Genomic DNA, 24,405 nt, shown 5'->3' on the forward strand with positions numbered 1-24,405 from the left:
CACACACACACACACACACGCACACACACAATCAGAGAAATGAAGCACATCCATTTTATACTTCCTCATGGGCCCCCATATCTTTTGGGATGGCCCGTATTCAAGCACTAAAATGTATTTATTAAGAAAATATTGCAAGCAGGTAAACAATACCTCAGTATAAAACTGAGGTCAATTCCTGAGCATATCCTGAATCTGAAAGGGAATTTGTGCCCAAGATACAGGTTTTTGAATGCATGAATGGGAGGTGTTGAATGGACAATTACAAAGATGGGATATAGAAGCTATTTCTACATCTAATTTAACAAGCTAATTCTTGGTAAATGGCTTCATTGTATACTTTAAAAAGTACCCCACTTTGATCAGATGTGACATGGAAGATGGTGGGAGAAGAGGAATTTGATCAGATATCTAGAGTGAGAGAATTAAGAGGATTCTTGTTATATGCAGACTCTAAGAAGCCCAAGATCAAGAAATTAGCCAAAAGAGAGAGACATAAATGGCATTGTATTGGAAAGGAGGTTTCCAGATTTTCCTATTTATGGATGACATGATCTCATATATGAAACAATCATGTAACTGTTAGAACTTATGTAGAAATTAAGTCACATTGTAGCACATAAAGTCAACATAGGTAAATCAGGAGGACTTCTATACACCAATATTGAGCTATCTGATAAAGAATGAAGGAAATTAATTCAAATAGAAGAGCTCCAAACAAAGAGCACAGAATGAAAAGTCAAAGTGTTATCAATATATTTAGCTTAGGAGGAAAAATCTCTGCAATGACAATTATAAAACACTGAGGAAAGGAATCATAAAGAAGACAAAAACTGGTCAGACATCCCATGTTCATGGATCCAAAGAATTAATACTGTTAAAATTACCACTCTACTCATAGTAACCTACAGATCAGTGCAATCTCCATAAAAATACCAGAAATGTTCTTCAAAGAATGACACAAAAGAATTCTAAATTCATATGGAAGTAGGGAAGACCCTAAAAAGCCAAAGCAATACTGATCAAGAGAATGTAACTAGAGGCATCATCATGATTGCCTTCAAGAAATGCTGCTGGGAACCTGGACATCCACACGTAGAAGACTGAAAGTAGATCGCTACCTCTCACCCTGTACCAAATCAACTCGATGTGGATCAGAGACCTTAATATAAGGCCTGAAACTTTGAAACCACTGCAGGAAGTAGTAGGAAATACACTGGAAAAGGGAAGCATAAGAAAGGACTTCCTCAACAGAACTCAAAAGGCTGAAAATCTAGGAGAAAGAATGAACAAATGGTACTGCATCAAACTAAAGTGGTTCTGCATGCAAAAGAAACAGTCAGTAGGCTCAAGAGACAGCCCAGAGAATGGGAGAAAATCTTTGCCAGCTATTCATGCGATAAATGACTAATATCCAGAATCTACAGGGAACTAAATAATCAACCCCAAAGAAAAGAGAATGATAGAGCATCAATAATATAGTAAAACAAAGTATGTGTGAAGGTAGAGGATACAAGAATGTGTATAGAACACTATTGAAAAATGGGGTGTGGGAGGTAAAAGGTAGAGGAGAGTAATGGAGCGGGTTGAAGAGACCAAAGTAAATATACTCACAGCAGGGAGACCTTGAGAAACCCCTTTGATTTAAATATTAACAACATAACACAGGACTGTAAAATAGGTACAGTGTGTGTGCTGGAGTACTTGTGTGTGAATACTGGAGGCGGGGGCGGGGGAATGGAAGAGATTAAGGTGAGGATATATGGTGCATGAACTTCATATACTTACATGAAAGAGAAGAAAGAAACCTCTTTCAGTTGCTTTAAGTGGAGCAAGGAGGGGATTGAGAGGAGAGGTGGTGAGGGTGATCCAACCCATGTACAGTATAAGCTTATTTGGAATTGACACAATGAATCCCCCTGTACAACAAATATATCCTAATTAAAAATAATAAATAAGCAAATGGTGAAACAAAAAATACAGAAAAGTACAGCAATCAGTCTCCTTCTGGCAAAACCCTGCCAGACATAGACCTAAGGAACACAATAGCAATCCCAGAAGGAAATCTACATCCTTACCTGCAACTGATTTTCAATGAGGACACCAAAGTATATTGGAAATGCACACTCCTTCAATAAATCATTAGGTAAATCTGGACATTGATATGCAGATTAATGAAATAGTCCCCCAGCTTTCACCCTTACACAAATGAACTCACAATGGTTGAGGGACTTCAATGTAAGACTTGAAATTATGAAAATAACTGAAAAACACTTAGAGGAAACTTTTCAGTTGCTAAAGGCAGCAATTGTTTGAGATAGTACTGGCAACAGAGCAAAAACAAACCAAAGTATTATATCAAATTAGAAAGGTCCTGCACAGCAAAGAAATAGTGAACAGAGTAGAGAGGTAACCCTCAGAATGAAGGAAAATAATTGCAAACTGTTCATATAAAAAGGGATTAATATCCAGAATGTATAAGGAACTCCAACATCTCAACAGGAGAAAAACAAGCAACATGACTAAAAAATGGGCTGATGATCTGAACAGATAGTCCTCAAAAGAACACAAATGAATAGCACACGCATATAAGAAAACTAGTCAACAGCACTATCCTGAGGGAGATGCAAATCAAAACCACAGTGATATATCATCTTATCAACTTAGAATGGATATCATCCAAAAGACAAAAAATAATTCATGCTGGTGAGGATGTGGTGAAAAGGGACCCTTGTCCATGGTAGGAGGGTTTCCCACATTAGTGCTGCCATTCCCATAAGCAGTATGGACGTTTCTCAAATACTCCAGATAGAACTTTGATGTGATCCAGCACTCCCACTTTGGGTAGGCATCCAAAGCCAGGGGGATTCATTGTGTCACAGAGACAGCTGTGCTCTCATGTTTACTGCAGCACTGTTCAAACGCAAGCAACCTAAGGGTTCTTCACCCCTACAAATAATAACGAAAACAGTGCACACACATGATGGGATGCTATTTAGTCATTAAGAGTGAAAACAAGAATGGAACTACTTTGTTTAATAAAATAAGTGAATATGGGAGACAAATTCCACATGTTCTCACTCCTGGGGACTAGAGCTCTATGAAACAGAAGGGGTGAGGGGAATAGAGAGGCCTGAGGCTGGGAGCATGGGGCTAGAGAGAGCTGTGTCTCAGCTACCAAAATACAGGTAGATAGAGGTAACCTGTCCTAGTGTACTACAGCACAGAGGGTGACTGTAGATAACAGTTCACTCTGTTCCACAATAGCTAGCAGAGAAGATTTTGATTGATTTTAACAGGAAATGATGACAAGTGTCTGAGGTGGTGGAAATGCTAATATCTTGATTTCAGTCATTACACATCATATACATGTACCAGACCTCCCTATACATCATTAATTGTGCAATCATTGTCAGTCACAAAATAACAAAAACAATACTGAAGTGTGGAGTGTTCAAGGAAAGACTTGGAGAGCCAAGGGTAGGGCTTAATGGTGGAGAGGGGTGGAGGAGCCAAGCTCACCAATCTTTGTCACTGTGCAGATTCAGTGGAGACCCCAGTCCCAGCCTAAGGCAGCGAGAGGGATAATGCCCTGCTCCTCCCTGATACAAAGAGTCTCTGTACTTCCATCTCTCTATTCCCCAAAAACTGATGGAGAGGAAGGGAAATGTCTCCAGGACGATTGTGACTAGATGACAGCAGGACAGAAAGAAGAGACACACAGACATCTAGAGGACTCTGCGAAGATGTTTATTGCACAAGCCACAGCCTAGCTAAGCTTGAAGGGGGTCGGGTACTGGTTCCATGACAGGTGCTGACACGGCAGGTGGATGAAGGAACCGGGTCTTGCTCTGGTTTTGGAGCTGGCCGATGAGCGATGGCACGAGTGCTGCTACAGGAGCTAAAATGTCCCATCCAAGTGAACTGGAACCAAGGTTTGATTCCTTGGTGGAGCTATTGGATCACAAGCAATTCTGTAGAACTTTGTATTCGGTCTTTGAGAATATCCACAGTTTCTAATAATATGTGAGGGTGTAGTGAGGCTACATTCAGTTATAGGCACCCGAACTGAACTATTATGACAGTTTTGGTATATTCTGTTACTGCAGTTTGTAACTCGGTTGTTACAAACATTAAGAGCATCAGTAAAGGTTGTATTAAGAAAAGTGTTAAAGCGTTTGCAATTTCCTGTATAGTTGTTAACTCTCAGCATTGCAATATTACACTGGATGTTCCCGGTATTGATGTGCTGGATAGCGAACCACTGATACGTAGTTAAGCCAGGTGGCACGGCCTGCAACAAGGGCACTATTCCCAGGAGCCCCAGCAGCAGCAGGAGGCAAAGTCGGGAGTAGAGCAGCTTTGCAACCATGTTTCCTGTGGAAAAGAAGAGAAGTGACTGCCCCCGAGTCCTGACTCAGTTATGACACACACTAGCCCCAGCCTATAGGCTCCCTGCTGTTCTGTGGGTCATATGGCCATTCAGTTCACATTCCAAAATATGACAAGTCTTTGGCCACTAATTTCAGCTCCATCCTCTCTCCTGTGCTGGCCCACCACTGCCCATCCCGTCCCAGCTCTAGGGCTCCATGCCTTACCCAGTCTTGTGCTGTGTCTCCTGTGAGAACACACCCAGCTGGTTGTCCTGAGGTCAGGGACTTAGGTCCACCCTACTTGGCACAGTAGATATAGAGCAGGCCTTGTGGGTGGAGCTGGCAGAGCCAGGAGCGTTCCGAGTCTTGAACCTGCAAAACCCACAGATTGCTACATGCCCACTTGGGCAACTGCTTTCTTCTTTCTTCACTTGGGAGACCAACCGGTACCCAGAAACACTCCCATTGGTGCGTTAGAAGGACAGGTCACCCTGTCAGGACAGAGTGTGAGGAAGGGATCTGCATTCTGAGGATGATCCTCCCTGTTGCCTGTTGAATGAACACAGGCTTTGTGACTGTGCCTCGGCAGGCACTGAAGTGCCAAGGTCCATAAAGTCAGGGCTGGTACTCAGAACAGCAGATCCAGGGACAGCCAGTTTCACAGGGAGTGTTTCCATTCCTGTCTCATCTTGAAGTCCTCTGATGGTGGCTGGGGCACTGAGTAGCTCTTCCTGCCTGTGTCAATGAACAGGGTATTGGATCAGGTGTCTTCACTGACTGCTTCTCCTATCTGCCTGTCAGCCTGTCTGCTCAGTCAGCGTGACACTTGCCTGGCTCCTGGAGACATTTGTTGGTGATCATCAGACTTGTTGCTGTGTCCTGAGAAATGACTAAGACAATACCTGCCCTGTGTGTGTGTTGAGAGCAGGCCCCGTGAGAGTTCTCTGATTGTCCTTGTGTAAGTTTGCTGTGTGCGTTTACAGCTCCCCTCATTTGCTCCATTGGCAGTGCAGGAAGTCTAGCTGTATAATGAGCACCTTCAGGAGAGAACTTTTAATATATTTGAATCCTGAATAAACATAAGCCCATGTTGATCAAAATACACCACGAATTCGATGTGAGTTTTTGTCTGGTCAAGTTGGCTCTTGTCTTTTGGTGTGGTGCTGGGGATCCAACACTGAGCCTTGTGCATGCTTGGCAAGTGCTGTGCCACGGAGCTGCATCTCCAGCCTCACTGATGTCTAATCTTTCAACAGATCTCTAGTATTTTGTAGCATAACCAATCATGCAGCCCAATTAGTGGCACATTTGCATGCTTGATTCATACTTTCATCCTTTGGAATAGCCAGAATTATGCCCCTGTGTTAAGTTTTCTTTTTAATGGATGAACATTGTATTACATTGTGTCAGTAAAAGACATCTGCAGTTTCATAAAAAGCACGGTTGAGCACCTTGGTGTTGTGGCTGATCAATGCCTCGCTATATAGACTTCATGAACAAGAATAGAGTGGTGAATACGTGCAATTAATTCAGCCCCATGATACTCTTGCACTGTCTGCTCTTGACCTGCTGACACAGAATGTCAACCATCAGTATCTCCCAGGCACAGCTTCCCTCATGCAGTGACTGTATGGGAATGTCAGTGCACGCAATTTATGGAATTTTCATTGTAACTTGGTTGTTATGGATTGAGTCTCAAATGTCCCTAATGGCTTATGTAATAACGTCTTGATCACCAGTGACACAGTGACACGTAACACAAAGGAGGGCTCCACATGACACGTTTGACTGAAAGAAGAGTAGCTGCTCACCAAGGCTGTCTTCTGTAGATGGAAATTAAGGCTCATCTCCAAGCATGGTGTTCACACCACCAAGCTTAGGTTTGACTCCAACTCAGCCTGTCTCATAAGCCTGGCGAGAGAAGCCAGGGAGAGGAGCCTGCATGGTAGGGAGACATTTGGACAGTGCTTGTTCTATGTCAGCTCATTCATTTAAGTAATATCAAATAAATGACCACAATGTGTGAGTCACTGGTGCTTGGGTTGTGGTCTGGTTTATAAGCCTGTGGCTTCTAGGAAGAGAATAACAGCATTCCCATCTCAGTTGCAGATGACTTTCCTCTTTTTCAGTCAAAGTGTGAAGAATGCTTTACTCCTTTCTTTCTCTTATAACCCCAGCTAATCTATCATGAAGGATGGCGGTTTTTCCCTTCATGCTAGAAGACATGACCACCGCTCCTGAGACACCACAGCTCCCACTGGCATCACTGCAAAGCCCACCTCTGCTAGAAGCCTTCTGAAATCTGTACCTGACCTGTCCTCCTCCAAGCCTTACCATTCTCCCTCTCACTCACTGCTCTCCCCTCCTCCCTGCTTCCTGTCTCCTCTTCCTCCCCTTCCCCCTCCTCATTCTTCTTGTTCCAATACTGAGATTTGAACTCAGGGATTCTACCACTTGAGACATGCAGCTAGCCCTGTCTTACCTTAGTTATTTCTCAGGTAGGGTGTTGCATTTTTCACCAGTGCTGGCCTCAGATTGTGACCCTCCCACCTCAGGCATCCTATGTCTCTGAGACCTGAAGCACATGTGACCACACCTTGTTTTTGTGTCGAGACAGGGTCTTGCTAACATTTGCCTGGGCTTCCCTCGACCCTTGATCCTCCTAAACTCTGTCTCCCATGTGGCTGTGATTACATGCATGAGACACCTCGCCCAGCCTCTTTTCCAGTTTTCTTACTTCTTTCCTTCCTGGAATGTGCCTGGTAACTTTTTTATGCCATCCACCTGCATGTGCGTGGTAACTTTTTCATGCCCTGTAAGTCTACTCAAAAGTAATTTTCTGAAGGAGACCTACTCATTCCACTCTGTTTAAAAATGCTGCTCATGTGAAGATGAAAAAATTACACAGCATGGATTTTTAATCTTGAATTCATTATAACCATTTCCTCCCTGCTCTTTAGCACCTGAAACCCCTTCTCTCCAAGTACATGGTCTCTGTGATGTCCCAAACCTGAAAGCACAGTTAAACCGTCCTAGGTAACAAGGTACTGTTATGGCTTAATGAGCAGCTTATCAGAACTCAGATGGTGAAAACAGAATTGAGCTTCTCTCTCTTGCGCCATCCCCCTGTCCCCTCTGTGTTGCTTCTCTTTTCAGACAGATGTCCCCACATGTTGATAAGCTGATGGCAGCAACTCCAAACCTTTTATTGTCTCAGTAATTAGCAGAGCAGGAGAAGACTCACACCCTCACCCCCCAACATTCCCTGCCATCTTCTGTGACTGTGTCACGGGTCCCTCTCAGAACCCAGTGCTGGGCCTGAGGGATGAGAGGTGCTCACTGATTAGGTCAAGTGTGGACCTAGAACCCTGGTGATCCCAAACCATTGGAAGCAGCTGTGAAGTGCTTACTTTTTCCATTGTGCATCTATGCTAGGACACAGTCTTTTTCAAAATACAGCTCAGGAAAACAATATGGTGTAACGGATGAATGCAGGGCAGTTATGGGAAGTAAGATGTCTGTAGAGTCAGTCATGAGAGAGAGTTAGAAAATGGAAATCATTGCTATTTTCCTTATTAATCTTTTTATTATAGGAAACAGACTTGCTTTTTCAAAGTGTGTTTATATTAGCATATAATCTGTTCATTATAATTAAATGATTCATGAATGCATGATTATTAAAATAACTTTCTAAGAAGTAAATATGAATGAATATACTGCATGTGAACAAAAGGTTCTTGGGATTTTCAGAGTGTAAAGTGATTCTGAGGTTTCAATATTTGGGTCCTGCTACTGATGAATACTGGGTGCAGGGCTGGGATGATCCATGAGGGGGACTGAGCCCCCGTGACATGGAATTCCTCACACCCTGCAGATGCTGCTCCCCTTTGGTATTTCTGAGGCCAGAAACACAACATGCTTCCCTGGTGGGAGGAGGTTGACCCAGGAAGGGACCGATGTTTGGAATGATTGTCTGGTCAGAACATCTGCCTTCATCCAGCCATTAATGTCCCCAGAGTCAGGGTAGGGGGTTGTTTATTTAGAAGTCAAATGTGATAGAATTCAGTGCGGATTTTCTGTGGAATCTTCAAGATGCTTCAGGAGAAACTAAACCTCTGTGGTGATCGCTGCTGTCTAATCTTGTGTTCAGTTTAGTTCAACACGAATCTTGTCTATGCTGGAATCTCTTCAGAGAGCTGCAGTACTTGGGGCCTGTGGAAGTGAGTTTTTAAAATATAATTTCATTTTTTTCACATTGTATGAGGCAGAGAAAGGCAGAGCCACAAGATACAGAATTGCATTCTTCTGTTGTCTTTCAACAGTATGGGGATCCAGTTCCTAATGGTCTTTACTGAGGAACTGGACCAGAGTCTCTGGGCTGATATATGAAATGCGCTTTTGCTTGGTCACCGGAAAGCACGTGAAAATATACAAACATGTTTTTGCAATATGATAAGGTAAAACAGCTCTGTGAGCGTGGTTCCTGGACCCAGAAGGAGGTTACTTGTCCTGATGGGATGATGATGGGGTCCAAAAGAAAGGGCACCTTTAACTGGCTGTAAAGGATGAGCATGGATTTGCAGGAACTTTAGGCAAGATGTCAGCGTGCCAGGGAAAGAGGTTGTGTGCTAAAATGTACAGAGAGTGGGAAGCAAGCTGCAGGCGTTGGGGGAGCTGCCTTCTAAGAGATGTTAAATAGGGGTACAGCTTGCATGGTAGAAAACTGGACCTAGACCCTTCCATGGTGTCTACCGCATTCAAGGAAAATTAATCCACAAAATGTTTTTCTCTTCCTGTCAACTGGAAGCACAATTTTTTTTTTATAAATAGGAGGGTTTTTAATTTTTATTTATTTATTTATTTTCTTTTATTATTCATATGTGCATACAAGGCTTGGGTCATTTCTCCCCCCTGCCCCCACCCCCTCCCTTACCACCCACTCCGCCCCCTCCCTCTCCCCCCCACCCCCTCAATACCCAGCAGAAACTATTTTGCCCTTATCTCTAATTTTGTTGAAGAGAGAGTATAAACAATAATAGGAAGGAACAAGGGTTTTTGCTGGTTGAGATAAGGATAGCTATACAGGGCATTGACTCACATTGATTTCCTGTGCATGTGTGTCACCTTCTAGGCTAATTCTTTTTGATCTAACCTTTTCTCTAGTTCCTGGTCCCCTTTTCCTATTGGCCTCAGTTGCTTTTAAGGTATCTGCTTTAGTGGAAACACAATTTTTATTACTAATGTCCTCATATAAGTAGTGGCACCATGGTTACCTGAGTAGGACAGTTAAATCAAACTTAAAATACATACAGGCCTGAAAAATCACTGTCCAGACCAGAGTTTGAACTCAGGGCCTCACACTTGTTAGGCAGGTGCTCTTACTGCTTAAACCATTCCACCGGTCCTTTTTTGCGTGGGTATTTTTGAGATAGTGTCTTGTGAACTATTTGCTGGGTTGTCTTCAAACAGAGACCCTCCTGATCTCTGCCTCCTGAGTAGCAAGGATTGCAGGCATGAGCTGCCAGAGCTTGACCAGACAAAACCTATTTTGAGTCATGAAAATAGCCTTAGCTGTGCTTCCACATGAGCAAATTTAGATTGGGTCAATTCTGATAAGATGGGGATTAGACAGACATGAACTCAACGTTTGTCAAGCCTAAGCAGCCAACACTCATATTCTGTTGTGATCACTACCTTTTTACCAAGGTGAGACACAAAAGACAATTTTGGCACCAAATCAAGTAACTGCTTATTCACTTGCACATTGTCCCAGTAATTATTTGACTCTGCGGCTTGGTTATTATCAGAGCACTAAACGAGTTACTTCTTACTCTAATGAGCTGGTTAGGGAAAGAGGTTAGAGCAGTGGTAGATGCCTTCTTAGTGTGGGTAAATCCTGGGTGTGTGCGCACGCACACACACACACACACACACACACACACACACACACAAAGAGAGCAAATAAGCTGTTTGAAGTTTCATGGTGTCTCAGTTTAGTCTCTAAAAACGTAAAGTTGGAACAGTGGCATCTGAAGGAGATGCCACGTGACCCCACTGAGCCCATGTGCTCACTGCTTTCTTGTTACAGTGGGAGGCATCAGCAAACCCCTCAGCTTGTACCCTGAGCTCTCTGAGGTTCTTTGATTAATTTAGGAGTTTTGACATCTGTGTTTCTGTCTGTCTTCCTCTGCCAGCTTTGCTCTGCCTCTGGTGTACCTAGAAATGGCTCTTCTTATCTTGTTGACATTTCCTTCTCTGAGTGGGTCCTTCCTATTCAGTCTGCAGTGTGATTTCCATGGCACTTTGAGCTCATGTACCTGTACTGCTCTGTGTATTTTCATTCCTGACAATTAGCAGAATTTTTTGTTTCCTGGGATAAGTCGTAGAATCATGTGATGGCAGGAAAGGAAGGAACTGTCGGTGTTTATTTAGCTGCGTATCCTTTTAGGTCAGTGCTAGGAGCCCAGAGCACAGTCGCTGGTATGGAGATGTCAGGTGGAGAGTGGAATGAATGGATGAATGAGAAGATGGCAGGAGAGGGCATGAGTCCACACTGGAGAAGCCTCGGGGCAGACAGGTGATTGGTCTTAAGTCTAGGTTGCTTTCCTGACTGGGAAGAGATTTTGGATTACGTGGGAGACAGAGGAGGTTCATTCATCTTCTTTCATAGGACATGTGGCTCTAGTTTGTGGCATGCATCATCCTCCATGTATTTCCATGGTACTTGGAAGATGAGGTCACCTCATGGCACAATCCTGTGTTCCCGTTAGTAGATTTGTCAAGCACAACAATTGTCCAAAGCCGTGCTCCTGTGCAACATGCGGCTCCAAGTACCAGCCTGAATTGCTGCTCTTCATGTCACCTCCAGAGGAGAAGATCCAGTGTAGCATCTGTGTGAGGGACAACTAAGAGCAAGAACTCCTGACACTACTCAGTAGTAGGGGAGCAGACATAGTTGTATCTGTGGGCCTGGAAGATGGGGATCCAAATGGAAGTCAGGAATCCAACAGGAACACCGAGTGTAGATGAGATGATATTACTATTCTGTGCCTTTCTGTGTCTGGAACTCTCAAGAGACCCTTATGTCCTCATCACTCAAGGTTGCATATTTCCACAGCTTTCAGTGATTTTTCCTTTCCCCTCCCTGTTTCTACTGGACCCTCTGGTGATGACCTGCACCCTGAAATAGGGCAGGAGCTGTGGTTATGCATGTCACATTTATCTCTTCTGTCCCTGGATCTATCGTTCTTCTTCATGGATCCAATGATTTCCTGCTCTGTGTGGAATGAACTGAAAATTCACTTCCTGGGACAGCTGTGGAGGGCAGAGTATGCAAGAGCCCATGCCTGGTTGAGAGATCCCTCTTGCCACAGCCTCCCTCTCCCCTGCTTTTCTAGAAGGAGAGGGTACAGGAAGGTGCCACCTCCCTTCCATGCAGTGCTCAAAATGCCCGTACAGCTTCCTACACACCTGACCTGCCATGTTTGACTCACTCCTGCATCCACCCTCTTATAGCTATAAGAGATTTTATGCACAGATTTTAAAAGCCTCAGGCTAAACTATTCATTTTTCTCTCCACAGTTGTACTGTAAAGATCTCGGTGCTATAAAGTTCATTTGTATCATAAAATCAGACAACTTGGCACTGGTGGCTCATGCCTGTGATCCTAGCTACTCAGGAAGCAAGATCAGGAGAATCATCTTTCAAAATCAGTCTTGCTAAACAGTTTGTGAGACCCTATCTCTAAAATACCACCAAATAGCGTTGATGGTAGGCTTGATTGGTAATCGTCAGCCTAGAAAGCAGGAGGGCCTGCATTCATACCCCAGTACCACCAAAGAGAAAACAACCAGACAAAATGAAACACATCCATTTTCTTCTTCCTCATGGGTCCCATACCTCTTGGGAAGGCCTGGAGCCAAGCACTAAAAATGTATTTACTCAGAAAATATTGCAAGCAGGTAAACAACACCTCAGTATAAAACTGAGGTCAATTCCTGAACATATCCTGAATCTGAATGGGAATTTCTACCCAAGATACAGGTTTTTGAATGCATATATGGAAGGTGATGAATAGAAAATTACTTAGAGGAGATATGGAAGCTAGGATTCTTTCTAAATGGCTTCATTGATATTTTTAAAGGCACCCAATGATGATTAGATGTACATGGATGATGGCTGGGGAAGAGGAATTTGACCAGATATTGAGTGAGAAACTTAAAGAGGTTTCTTGTTACACCCAGTCTCTATGGAGCCCAAGACCAAGAAATTAGGCAGGAGAGAGAGGGGGAGAGAGAGAGATAGAGATAGAGAGAGAGAGAGAGAGAGAGAGAGAGAGAGAGATGTAAAGGGCATTGGTTTGGAAAGGAGGATGCCAGATTTTCCTATTTATGGGTCTCATATAAGAAATAATCATGTGAATAGGATTCCAAGATGGCGGCTAGACGGAGGAAGCAGAAAGCGAGTCTCCTATAGTGAAATCTTGGAGAGATGCTGGAGACACACTTTGCAGGCATAATCACCGAGAAAAGGCATAACTTTGACCCCTCTACACCTCCAGCCGGTGCAGAGAATCTCCACCTCACGTTAAACGGAGAAACGAGGAGGGCCCCCGGGGCCGCCAGTGGCCGGCGCCCATACGGCTTGGGAAGACGTGGACCAGGTGAGCTTCGCGGTACCACAGTACTCCCACAGACAAGCCTGGGCCAGAGCAGCATAGCCCCCTGGGCAGACTGACCTCCACCCAGGGAAAAAAAGAGAAACTGAGTAATAAGCAATAAGAACAATTAAGACACACTGGAAAGAGGGTGGGGCGCCCTAAGCGCTGAAGATTGGGGGAAGGGAACCCTTCCCAGGACTGTAAATAAACAAGCCGGGTGGGCCGGAGAGCCTCTGGCGGGAGCGGGGCGTGCGCCCAGCAACCAGGAGCGGGGAAGCTTGTGAGCGTGGCGGAGGGAGAAAAACTCCACAGGAGAGGAGGGAAGACCCACTTCCCACGTGAGCTGTAAATAAACATGGCGGTCGGCAGGAGCAGCAGCACCGCCCAGTAAGCAGGAGCAGGAAAGCTTGTGAAAGTGGCAGTGGGAGGAAAACTGCACAGGAGAGGTGGGGGGGGGGAAGACCCACCTCCCTCATGAACTGTAAATGAACACGCAGGCCTGACAATGCGGGGGCAGTGTCACTTTTCCCAGTGCTTGGAAAGGGGAAAGCCTGTAGCAGAGGCTCCGGCACAGGAGAACTCTGAACAAACAAAGCCTGTGGGACCAGGTGAGTGCTAAGCTCACCCCAGAGACCTGCATAAATAACGCCGCCAGCTACAGCAGGCTGAGAGCAGCAGGCAGGCAAGCCACAGTTGCAGATACCACTCTCAGAACTGTCTCCAGATGCTTTTTTTTCTTTTTCTCCCTGCCTTTGATGAGAGAACAACCGATTACACCTGCAAGCCGAAAAACTTACTGAAACTGTATTGCATTTGAACCTGGGACACTTGGTGGGGCTTTTTTTTTTTTTTGGTGTGTGTGTGTGTGTGTGTGCGTGTGTGTAGTTTTGTTCTACTTTATGCATCCCCTTTGATGAGACAACTACAGAACAACATCTGAGGCACGAACTCCAGGACTGGAGATTGAGATGGACACCCATATTATTAAGACTGAAACTGCATTGCATATAAACTTGGAAGTTTCTTTTGTTTTTTAATTTTCTATTTTCCATTTTATTTTAATTCATTTATATATATAGATATTTCTTTCATTTACTTAGTTTTTATTTTTTTATCTTTGATTTTCAATCCTCTCTCTGTCTCTCTAATGTCTATTCAGCTTACTGTCAATTAGTACACTAACACTCCCTGTTTATACCTTTGAAATTATCTAGTCTGATACCTTGTTCTGCTTTCTCCCTCTTGTCTGTATATTTGTTTTCCCTTTTTCTTTAACTTCTTGCTTTCCATCTCAGCTCACCCTTCCATTCTAAATATTACCATTGTCATTATTACAAGCTAGAAAATACTTAATTGCACACAGTACAGGGACAGTAACAACACCAAAGACAATGATGGGAAGACAGAAAAAACAGGGAAACCAGTTTCCCCACAGCAAAAAATTAGTACAGGAACCAGAAGGGAATGAAGAGAACAGAAACTCAGATCCAGACTCCAACAAAATGAAGATAAACTATGCCAAAGGACCCAATGAAGCCCACAAGAATAATTTAAAAGAAGACATACTACAAGCACTCAATGAGAATTTTATAGAGATGATACTGGATAGGGTCAACCAAAATGTACAGGAGACACTCAAGAAATTCCAAGACAACAAAAATAGAGAATTTGAAAAAGCAAAAGAAGAAATAAAGGAAACCATAGAAGCACTGTATAAACACCAAAGTGAAAGAGAGAACACAATGAATAAATGGATAAATGAACTCAGGACAAAAATAGACAACATTAAAGAGGAAACTTCCAGGATATGGAAAACCTCAGAAAAAAGAACGAAACAGAACTGCAAAACAAAACGGAAGGCCAATCCAGCAGAATAGAACAAACAGAAGACAGAATCTCAGAACTTGAAGATGAAATGGTAATTAAAGGAAAAACCAAAAAACTATTAATTAAACAACTCAAGACCTGTGAAAAGAAAATGCAAGAACTCACTGACTCCATCAAAAGACCAAACTTGAGAATCATGGGCATCGAAGAAGGAGAAGAGGTGCAAGTGAAGGGAATGCGTAATATATTCAACAAAATAATAACTGAAAATTTCCCAAATCTAGAGAAAGATATTCCCATATACAGATGCAAGAGGCCTCCAGGACACCAAACAGACCAGATCAAAATAGAACTACTCCACGACATATCATCATTAAAACAACAAGATCAGAAACTAAGGAAAGAACATTGAAGGCTGTAAGAGAGAAACAATAAGTAACATACAAAGGTAAACTCATCAAAATCACAGCAGACTTCTCAACAGAAACATTAAAAGCAAGAAGAGCGTGGGGTGAGATCTTCCGGGCACTGAATGAAAATAACTTCAACCCCAGGATACTCTACCCAGCAAAGCTATCATTCAAAATAGATGGAGCAATAAAAGTCTTCCATGATAAGCAGAAACTAAAACAATATGTGACCACAAAACAACCATTACAAAAGATTCTGCAAGGGATTCTGCACACAGAAAGTGACACCAACTTAACCATGAAAAGGCAGGCAGCACCAAACCACAGGAAAAGAAAAAGCAAGACAGTAGAGAGTAACATCAAGTTAGGTACACACAATCAAACTTTCAAACAACTAAGACAACTAAATGGCAGGAATCACCACATACCTATCAGTACTAACGCTTAATGTTAATGGACTTAATTCACCCATCAAAAGACACCCTTTGACAAAATGGATTAAAAAAGAAGATCCAACAATTTGTTGCTTACAGGAGACTCATCTCACCAACAGAAATAAGCATATGCTTAGGATGAAAGGCTGGAAGAAGATTTACCAAGCCAATGGCCCCCGAAAACAGGCAGGAGTAGCAATACTTATCTCTGACAAAGTAGACTTCAAACCTACATTGATTAAACAAGATAAAGAAGGACATTCCATACTCATAAAAGGGGAAATAGACCAAAAGGAAATAATAATCATCAATCTGTATGCACCCAATGTCAACGCACCCAATTTCATCAAACATACCCTGAAAGACCTAAAAGCATATATAAACGCCAACACAGTGGTTGTGGGAGACTTCAACACCCCATTATCATCAATAGATAGGTCATCCAAACAAAAAATCAATAAAGAAATCCAAGATCTAAAATATGCAATAGATCAAATGGACCTAGTAGATGTCTACAGAACATTTCATCCAACCTCTACACAATATACATTCTTCTCAGCAGCCCATGGAACCATCTCCAAAATAGATCATATCCTAGGGCACAAAGCAAGCCTCAGCAAATATAAGAAAATAGAAATAATACCGTGCATACTATCTGATCACAATGCAGTAAAAGTAGAACTCAACAACAAAAGTAAAGACAAAAAACATGCAAACAGCTGGAAACTAAATAACTCATTACTTAATGAAGAATGGATCATCGATGAAATAAAAGAGGAAATTAAAAAGTTCCTGGAAGTCAATGAAAATGAAAACACAACCTACCGGAACCTATGGGACACAGCTAAGGCAGTCCTGAGAGGAAAGTTTATAGCCATGAGTGCATATATTAAAAAGACTGAAAGATCCCAAATCAATGACCTAATGATACATCTCAAACTCCTAGAAAAACAAGAACAAGCAAATCCCAAAACAAATAGGAGAGAAATAATAAAAATAAGAGCTGAAATCAATGAAATAGAAACCAAAAAAACCATACAAAGAATTAATAAAACAAAAAGTTGGTTCTTTGAAAAAATAAACAAGATCGATAGACCCCTGGCAAACGTGACTAAAATGAGGAGAGAAAAAACCCAAATTAGTAGAATCAGGAATGCAAAAGGGGAGATAACAACAAACACCATGGAAGTCCAGGAAATCATCAGAGACCACTTTGAGAACTTATATTCAAATAAATTTGAAAATCTAAAAGAAATGGACAGATTTCTAGATACATATGATCATCCAAAACTGAACCAAGAGGAAATTAATCACCTGAATAAACCTATAACACAAAATGAAATTGAAGCAGCAATCAAGAGTCTCCCCAAAAAGAAAAGTCCAGGACCTGATGGATTCCCTGCTGAATTCTATCAGACCTTTAAAGAAGAACTGATACCAACCCTCCTTAAACTGTTCCATGAAATAGAAAGGGAAGGAAAACTGCCAAACACATTTTATGAAGCCAGTATTACACTTATCCCAAAACCAGGCAAAGACACCTCCAAAAAGGAGAACTATAGGCCAATCTCCTTAATGAACATTGATGCAAAAATCCTCAACAAAATAATGGCAAACCGAATTCAGCAACACATCAAAAAGATTATTCACCACGACCAAGTAGGCTTCATCCAAGCGATGCAGGGGTGGTTCAACATATGAAAATCAATAAATGTAATAAACCACATTAACAGAAGCAAAGACAAAAACCACTTGATCATCTCAATAGATGCAGAAAAAGCCTTTGATAAGATCCAACATCATTTCATGATAAAAGCTCTAAGAAAACTAGGAATAGAAGGAAAGTACCTCAACATTATAAAAGCTATATATGACAAACCTACAGCCAGCATTATACTTAACGGAGAAAAACTGAAACCATTCCCTCTAAAATCAGGAACCAGACAAGGATGCCCACTATCTCCACTCCTATTCAACATAGTACTGGAATTCCTAGCCAGAGCAATTAGGCAAGAAGAAGGAATAAAAGGAATACAAATAGGTAAAGAACCTGTCAAAATATCCCTATTTGCAGACGACATGATCCTATACCTAAAAGACCCAAAAAACTATACTCAAAAGCTCCTAGACACCATCAATAGCTATAGCAAGGTAGCAGGATATAAAACCAACATAGAAAAATCATTAGCATTTCTATACGCTAACAATGAGCAAATGGAAAAAGAATGTATGAAAACAATTCCATTTACAATAGCCTCAAACAAAATCAAATACCTAGGTGTAAACTTAACAAAAGATGTGAAAGACCTCTACAAGGAAAATTATACACTTCTGAAGAAAGAGATTGAGGAATACTATAGAAAGTGGAGAGATCTCCCATGATCGTGGATTGGTAGAATCAAAATAGTAAAAATGTCAATACTCCCAAAAGTAATCTACATGTTTAATGCAATTCCCATCAAAATTCCAATGACATTCATTAAAGAGATTGAAAAATCTGTTAAATTTATGTGGAAACACAAGAGGCCATGAATAGCCAAGGCAATACTCAGTCAAAAGAACAGTGCAGGAGGTATCACAATACCTGACTTCAAACTATATTACAAAGCAATAACAATAAAAACAGCATGGTACTGGCAGAAAAACAGACATGAAGACCAGTGGAACAGAATAGAGGACCCAGATATGAAGCCACACAACTATAACCAACTTATCTTTGACAAAGGAGCTAAAAATATACGATGGAGAAATAGCAGCCTCTTCAACAAAAACTGCTGGGAAAACTGGTTAGCAGTCTGCAAAAAACTGAAACTAGATCCATGTATGTCACCCTATGCCAACATTAACTCAAAATGGTTCAAGGATCTTAATATCAGACCCCAAACTCTTAAGTTGATACAGGAAAGAGTAGGAAATACTCTGGAGTTAGTAGGTATAGGTAAGAACTTTCTCAATGAAACCCCAGCAGCACAGCAACTAAGAGATAGCATAGATAAATGGGACCTCATAAAGCTAAAAAGCTTCTGTTCATCAAAAGAAATGGTCTCTAAACTGAAGAGAACACCCACAGAGTGGGAGAAAATATTTGCCAACTATACATCAGACAAAGGACTGATAACCAGAATATATAGGGAACTTAAAAAACTAAATTCTCTCAAAACTAATGAACCAATAAAGAAATGGGCACGTGAACTAAACAGAACTTTCTCAAAAGAAGAAATTCAAATGGCCAAAACACACATTAGAAAATGCTCACCATCTCTAGCAATAAAGGAAATGCAAATTAAAACCACGCTAAGATTCCACCTCACCCCTGTTAGAATAGCCATCATCAGCAACACCACCACCAACAGGTGTTGGCGAGGATGCGGGGAAAAAGGAACCCTCTTACACTGTTGGTGGGAATGTAGACTAGTACAACCACTCTGGAAAAAAATTTGGAGGCTACTTAAAAAGCTAGACATCGATCTACCAATTGATCCAGTAGTACCACTCTTCGAGATATACCCAAAAGACTGTTACTGCAGAGGCACCTGCACATTCATGTTTATTGCAGCACTATTCACAATAGCCAAGTTATGGAAACAGCCAAGATGCCCCAGCACTGACGAATGGATTAAGAAAATGTGGTATCTATACACAATGGAATTCTATGCAGCCATGAAGAAGAACGAAATGTTATCATTCGCTGGTAAATGGATGGAATTGGAGAACATCATTCTGAGTGAGGTTAGCCTGGCCCAAAAGACCAAAAATCGTATGTTCTCCCTCATATGTGGACATTAGATCAAGGGCAAACACAACAAGGGGATTGGACTTTGAGCACATGATAAAAGCGAGAGCACACAAGGGAGGGGTGAGGATAGGTAAGACACCTAAAAAATTAGCTAGCATTTGTTGCCCTCAATGCAGAGAAACTAAAGCAGATACCTTAAAAGCAACTGAGGCCAATAGGAAAAGGGGAACAGGTACTAGAGAAAAGATTAGATCAAAAAGAATTAACCTAGAAGGTAACACCCACGCACAGGAAATCAATGTGAGTCAATGCCCTGTATAGCTATCCTTATCTCAACCAGCAAAAACCCTTGTTCCTTCCTATTATTGCTTATACTCTCTCTACAACAAAATTAGAAATAAGAGCAAAATAGTTTCTGCTGGGTATTGAGGGGGGGGAGAGGGAGGGTGCGGAGTGGGTGGTAAGTGAGGGGGTGGAGGCAGGGGTGAGAAATGAACCAAGCCTTGTATGCACATATGAATAATAAAAGAAAAAAAGAAAAGAAAAAAGAAAAAAAAAAGAAATAATCATGTAAACCAGGAGGACTTCCGTACACCAATATTGAGCTATTTGAAAAATAACGCAGGAAAATAATCCAAAAAGAAGTGTTCAAAACAAAAAGCACTTAATGAAAAATCAAAGTGCTAGCAATATATTTTATCAAGGAGAAAAATCTCTGTAATAAGCATTATAAAACAATGAGGAAAGGATTACAAACAGGACAAAAAATGGTCAGACATCCCATGTGCATGATCCAAAAATTAATACTGTTAAAATAACAATTCTACTGATAGAGGTCTCTATATCAATGCAATCTCTGTAAAAATACCAATGGCGTTCTTCAGAAAACAAGGGAAAAAAATCCCAGAATTCATATGGGACTAGGGAAGACCCCAAAGAGCCAAAGCAATGCTGAGGCAAGAGAATGTAACTAGAGGCATCATCAAGATTGCCTTCAACAAATGCTTCTGGGAAAACTGGACATCCACACATAGAAGACTGAAAGTAGATCCCTGCCTCTCACCCCATACCGAATCAACTCATAGTGGATCAAAGACCTTAATATAAGGCCTAAAACTCTGAAACAACTCCAGTAAGTAGTAGGAAACACACTGGAACAGATAGGCATATGAAATGACTTCCTAAACTTAACTCAAAAGACTCAACATCTAAGACCAAGAATGAGCAAATGGAACTGCATCAACTAAAACACTTCTGCACAGCAAAAGAAACAGTCAGTAGACTCAAGAGATTGCCTACAGAACGGGAGAAAATCTTTGCCAGTTATTCACATGATAAGGGAATAATACCCAGAATCTACAGACCTAAAAACTCAACCCCCAAAGAATCAACATCCCAGTGAAGAAATGAACAGATGATTTAAACAGGCAATTCTGAAGGGAAGACATACAAATGGCCAGTAAATCCATGAAGAAGGGTTCACTTCCCTGGCTATGAAAGAGATGCAAATCAAAACACCACTAAAATTTCATCTCACCCCAGTTAAAAGGACATACTCAAGAGCATTTCAACAACAAATGCTGGCTAGTATGTGACGAAACAGTAATGCTTCTACACTGTTGGTGGGAATGCAAATTAGTACGAGCATTAGGAAAGCAGTATGAAGATGCCTCAAAAAGTTAAAGATCAAACTGCCATATGATCCAGTGATACTGCTTCTGGGCATCTACCCAAAGGAAAGCAAGACAGGATACAACCGAGAGACCTGTGCACTGATGTTTATTGCAGCACTGTTCACAATAGCCAACCTTTGGAAACAGCCCAGGTGTCCTGTAACTGACGAATGGATCAAGAAAGTGTGTGTGTGTACATATATATAAGTATACATGTATAGGAGTTTTGCTCAGCTATAAGGAATAATGACATATGTGACATGTGGTTTGAAGGTGAACAGATATAACTGGAGGACATCATGTTGATGACGTAAGCCAGGATCAGAAAGACAAATACCACATGTTTTTACTCACATATGGAGGATTGATCCAAAAGATAAACATAAACCCCCAAACAAGCATGACCACACACAAACTCATATGTAAACATGTTTGTAACAGTGGAACTTCTCTATGGAACTCGGGGAAGGAGGGAAAGGAAGAGGGAATGATAGAGAATCGGTAATATCATAAAACATACCGTGTGAAGGTAGAGGATATAAGGATATGTATTGATAGCTATTGAAAAATGAAGAGTGGGAGGTAAAAGGATAAGGGAGAGTAGTGTGAAGGGGTTGAAGGGAGCAAAGGAAAGTACACTCACTGCAGGGATCCACTGAGAAACCCCTATTGACTACATTATTAATAATGAGAAGCAAGACTGTAAAATAGGCACACAGTGTGTGTGAGGGTACTGGGGGAGGGTGAATGACAGAGACCAAGGTGGGGTGTATGGTGGATGGAGTTCATATACTTATAGAGTGCAGTTGCTTTAAGTGGGGAAGGGAGGGGACAGAGGGGGAGAGGTGGTGAGGGTGATCTAACCAGTGTACAGAATAAGCTTATTTAGAATTGACACAATGAATGACTCATGTACAACAAATATATCCTAATTAAAAATAAGTAAATAAGTAAATGGTGATAAAGCACAGAAAATAGAGCAATCAAACAGTCTGCTTCTGGCAAAACCCTGCCAGACACAGACCTAAGGAACACAATAGCAATAGCATCTGTTCGAGTAGCTGAGATCCATGTGGCCTCAAATGCCACCATCCAAACTATGGCACTCATGTGCATTGTGGAATGATCCCTTGTGGGCAGTTTCTCAAGGAAGTCAGCAGATCTCACGTGCTTCCACCAGGGCCCATGGCCAAAGGCCTGCATTGGGCCTCGCACCATGTCTGTGCAGCAGGACAGGAGGAGGAGAAAGGACTCGAGTTCAGCTCAGCTGGAAATGTGTAAGTGAGCTCTTCCAACATGACCTCTCTGGCCTTCTGAGTTATTTTCAGTGTCCTGCTGTGGTGGGAGCCATCTTGACTTTGCTTCTGCAATCCCAGCACATTTGTCTGAGCTAGGGTTGTAGTGTAGCAGCCACTGCTGGCTGCTGTGCACTGTGTGAGAGCCTCCTACACTTCCTCTCCTCCATGCTCTTCTTCAGCGGACAATGGTCCTGGACTCCCCCTTTTATTCTTGGTCTCATGTCTCTCTGTCTCTATGTGTCTCTGTCTCTGTCGCTCTTTTTTGTGGTACTGGGGTTGAACACATGGCTTCATGGTTGCAAAGCAAGTGCTCTACTGCTTGAGCCAAACCTCCACTCAATTTTGCTCTGGCTATTTTTAGAGATGGGAGTCTCTTGAACTTTTTGCCAGGGTAGTCTCTACCAGCAACCCTCCCAATGTCATTCTCCCGACAGCTAGAATTACAGGTGTGAGCCACTGCACTTGGCGTTCTTATGTCTTTTACTGCTCCCTTCCCTTCTCTTCCCTTCCCTTCTCTTCCCTTCCCTTTGCTTCCCTTCCCTTCCCTTCTCTTCCCTTCCCTTCCCTTCCTTTCATTTTCCTTCCTTTTTTCATTTTCTTTCCTTTCTTCTTTTCAGTGCTAAGGATTGAACCCAGGGTGTTGCACATGCTAAGCAAGTGAAGCAAGTGCTCTATCACTGAGCTACATCCACCTCCTTGGTTTTTTCAGACAAGGTCTTGCTATTTCAGGCTGGCCTCATGACTCCACCTCTTCTGGGTATGTGCCAGCAACCCTGGCTTCTTTCTTTCTGTCCATCCTTCTTTCCTTCCTTCCTTCCTTCCTTCCTTCTTTCTTTCTCTTTCTTTCTTCCTTCTTCCTTCTTTTCCCTCCTTCCTCCCTCTCTTCTTTCTTTCCTTCCTCCCTTTCTTTCCCTTCCCTTCCTCTTTCCTTCCTTCCTTCCTTCCTTTCTTTCCTTTTCCTCCCTCTCTCCCTTCCTTCCTTTTTGCCTACCTGCCTTCCTGCCTTCCTTTTCCTTTCCTTCCTCTTTCTTTCCCTCCCTCTCTACTCCCCCTCCTTCCCTCCCTCCTTCCCTCCCTACATGCCGTTGTTCCTTTCCTTATTTTTGTTTTCTTCCCCCTCTTTCTTTTCTTCCTTTTTTTTTCTCAACACAATATACCTTCTAATGTAAATTCAGTGATTTTTTTTTCTGGAGTATTTCAAATAGACAAACTGGAGTGAGGTATAGCTCAGTGCTAGAGCACATGGGAAACCAAGAAGCAAATTTACATCTTGGGTGGGAAAGGCAGATTCAGGTGAGGCCTAGCTCTCTTGTCCTAAGACAGGAACCAGCACAAGTCAGATGTGCATTACGGTGCTTCTGAGTCCCATCAGTGAACAAACCCAGAGACTGGCACATGGTCCTCTAGTGCAACAGGCTTCCTTGTATTGTGACTTTGCTGATTAACTCACACCCAAGGCAAGAACTGAATTGCTACTGAAACTAATTCAACTGCAAAGGAGTCTGCTGCTGCCAGCTGGATCTGGCCTCCTTTGGCAAAAATCTATGTTGGAGAGAGCAAGCTGGTTCTGGAGGCATTATAGATTTTTATAACTGCTGGGATAGGTCCAACGAGGACTTACTGCAGATACAGGACTGGGAGCGCCATAGAGCAATGCTAATTTTGGCTTGGGATGGCATCACTGGTTCCCATGACTCGTGTTCTAGATGAGTCGTGTTCACACAGGAGCTTCTCCCAGAGGAGCTGTGTTGTGTGCACAGTCTTAAAGGAAGAACCAAGGACTGGATACCTATGGGATTTTCCATATCTCTCTAGGAGGAAGTGACACTCTAACATGGGGACCTGAATTGCCGTGACAGTGTGAAGATGTAGATGTCCTCCTGATTCCAATTCATGACTCAGAAGAAAAAACTAAAATTATTCAATTATTATGGTCTTTCTGGGCAAGGGACCTCTGCTATCAATAATTAGTTTGGTGGTTTCCATTTCAGACTC

At 42.2% G+C, this 24,405-nt stretch overlaps 1 protein-coding gene across 1 annotated transcript; it reads right to left on the reverse strand.

Moving 5' to 3' along the window:
- Window positions 1–3,901: 3,901 nt before the first annotated feature.
- LOC141421420 (non-secretory ribonuclease-like) lies at window positions 3,902–4,652 on the reverse strand. The gene is made up of 2 exons (XM_074066978.1): window positions 4,599–4,652; window positions 3,902–4,377 (listed from the first exon to the last, which is right to left on the reverse strand). The coding sequence occupies exon 2, from the start codon at window positions 4,370–4,372 to the stop codon at window positions 3,902–3,904; it is 471 nt and encodes a 156-aa protein (XP_073923079.1). The 5' UTR covers window positions 4,373–4,377; window positions 4,599–4,652.
- Between the last annotated feature and the right edge of the window lie 19,753 nt (window positions 4,653–24,405).

Source organism: Castor canadensis, chromosome 3 (assembly GCF_047511655.1).
Source record: "Castor canadensis chromosome 3, mCasCan1.hap1v2, whole genome shotgun sequence".
Lineage (NCBI taxonomy): Eukaryota > Metazoa > Chordata > Mammalia > Rodentia > Castoridae > Castor > Castor canadensis.

Excerpts from the sequence above, each read along its gene's own strand:
- LOC141421420 (XM_074066978.1), bottom strand. The coding sequence starts at position 4,372 with ATGGTTGCAAAGCTGCTCTACTCCCGACTTTGCCTCCTGCTGCTGCTG.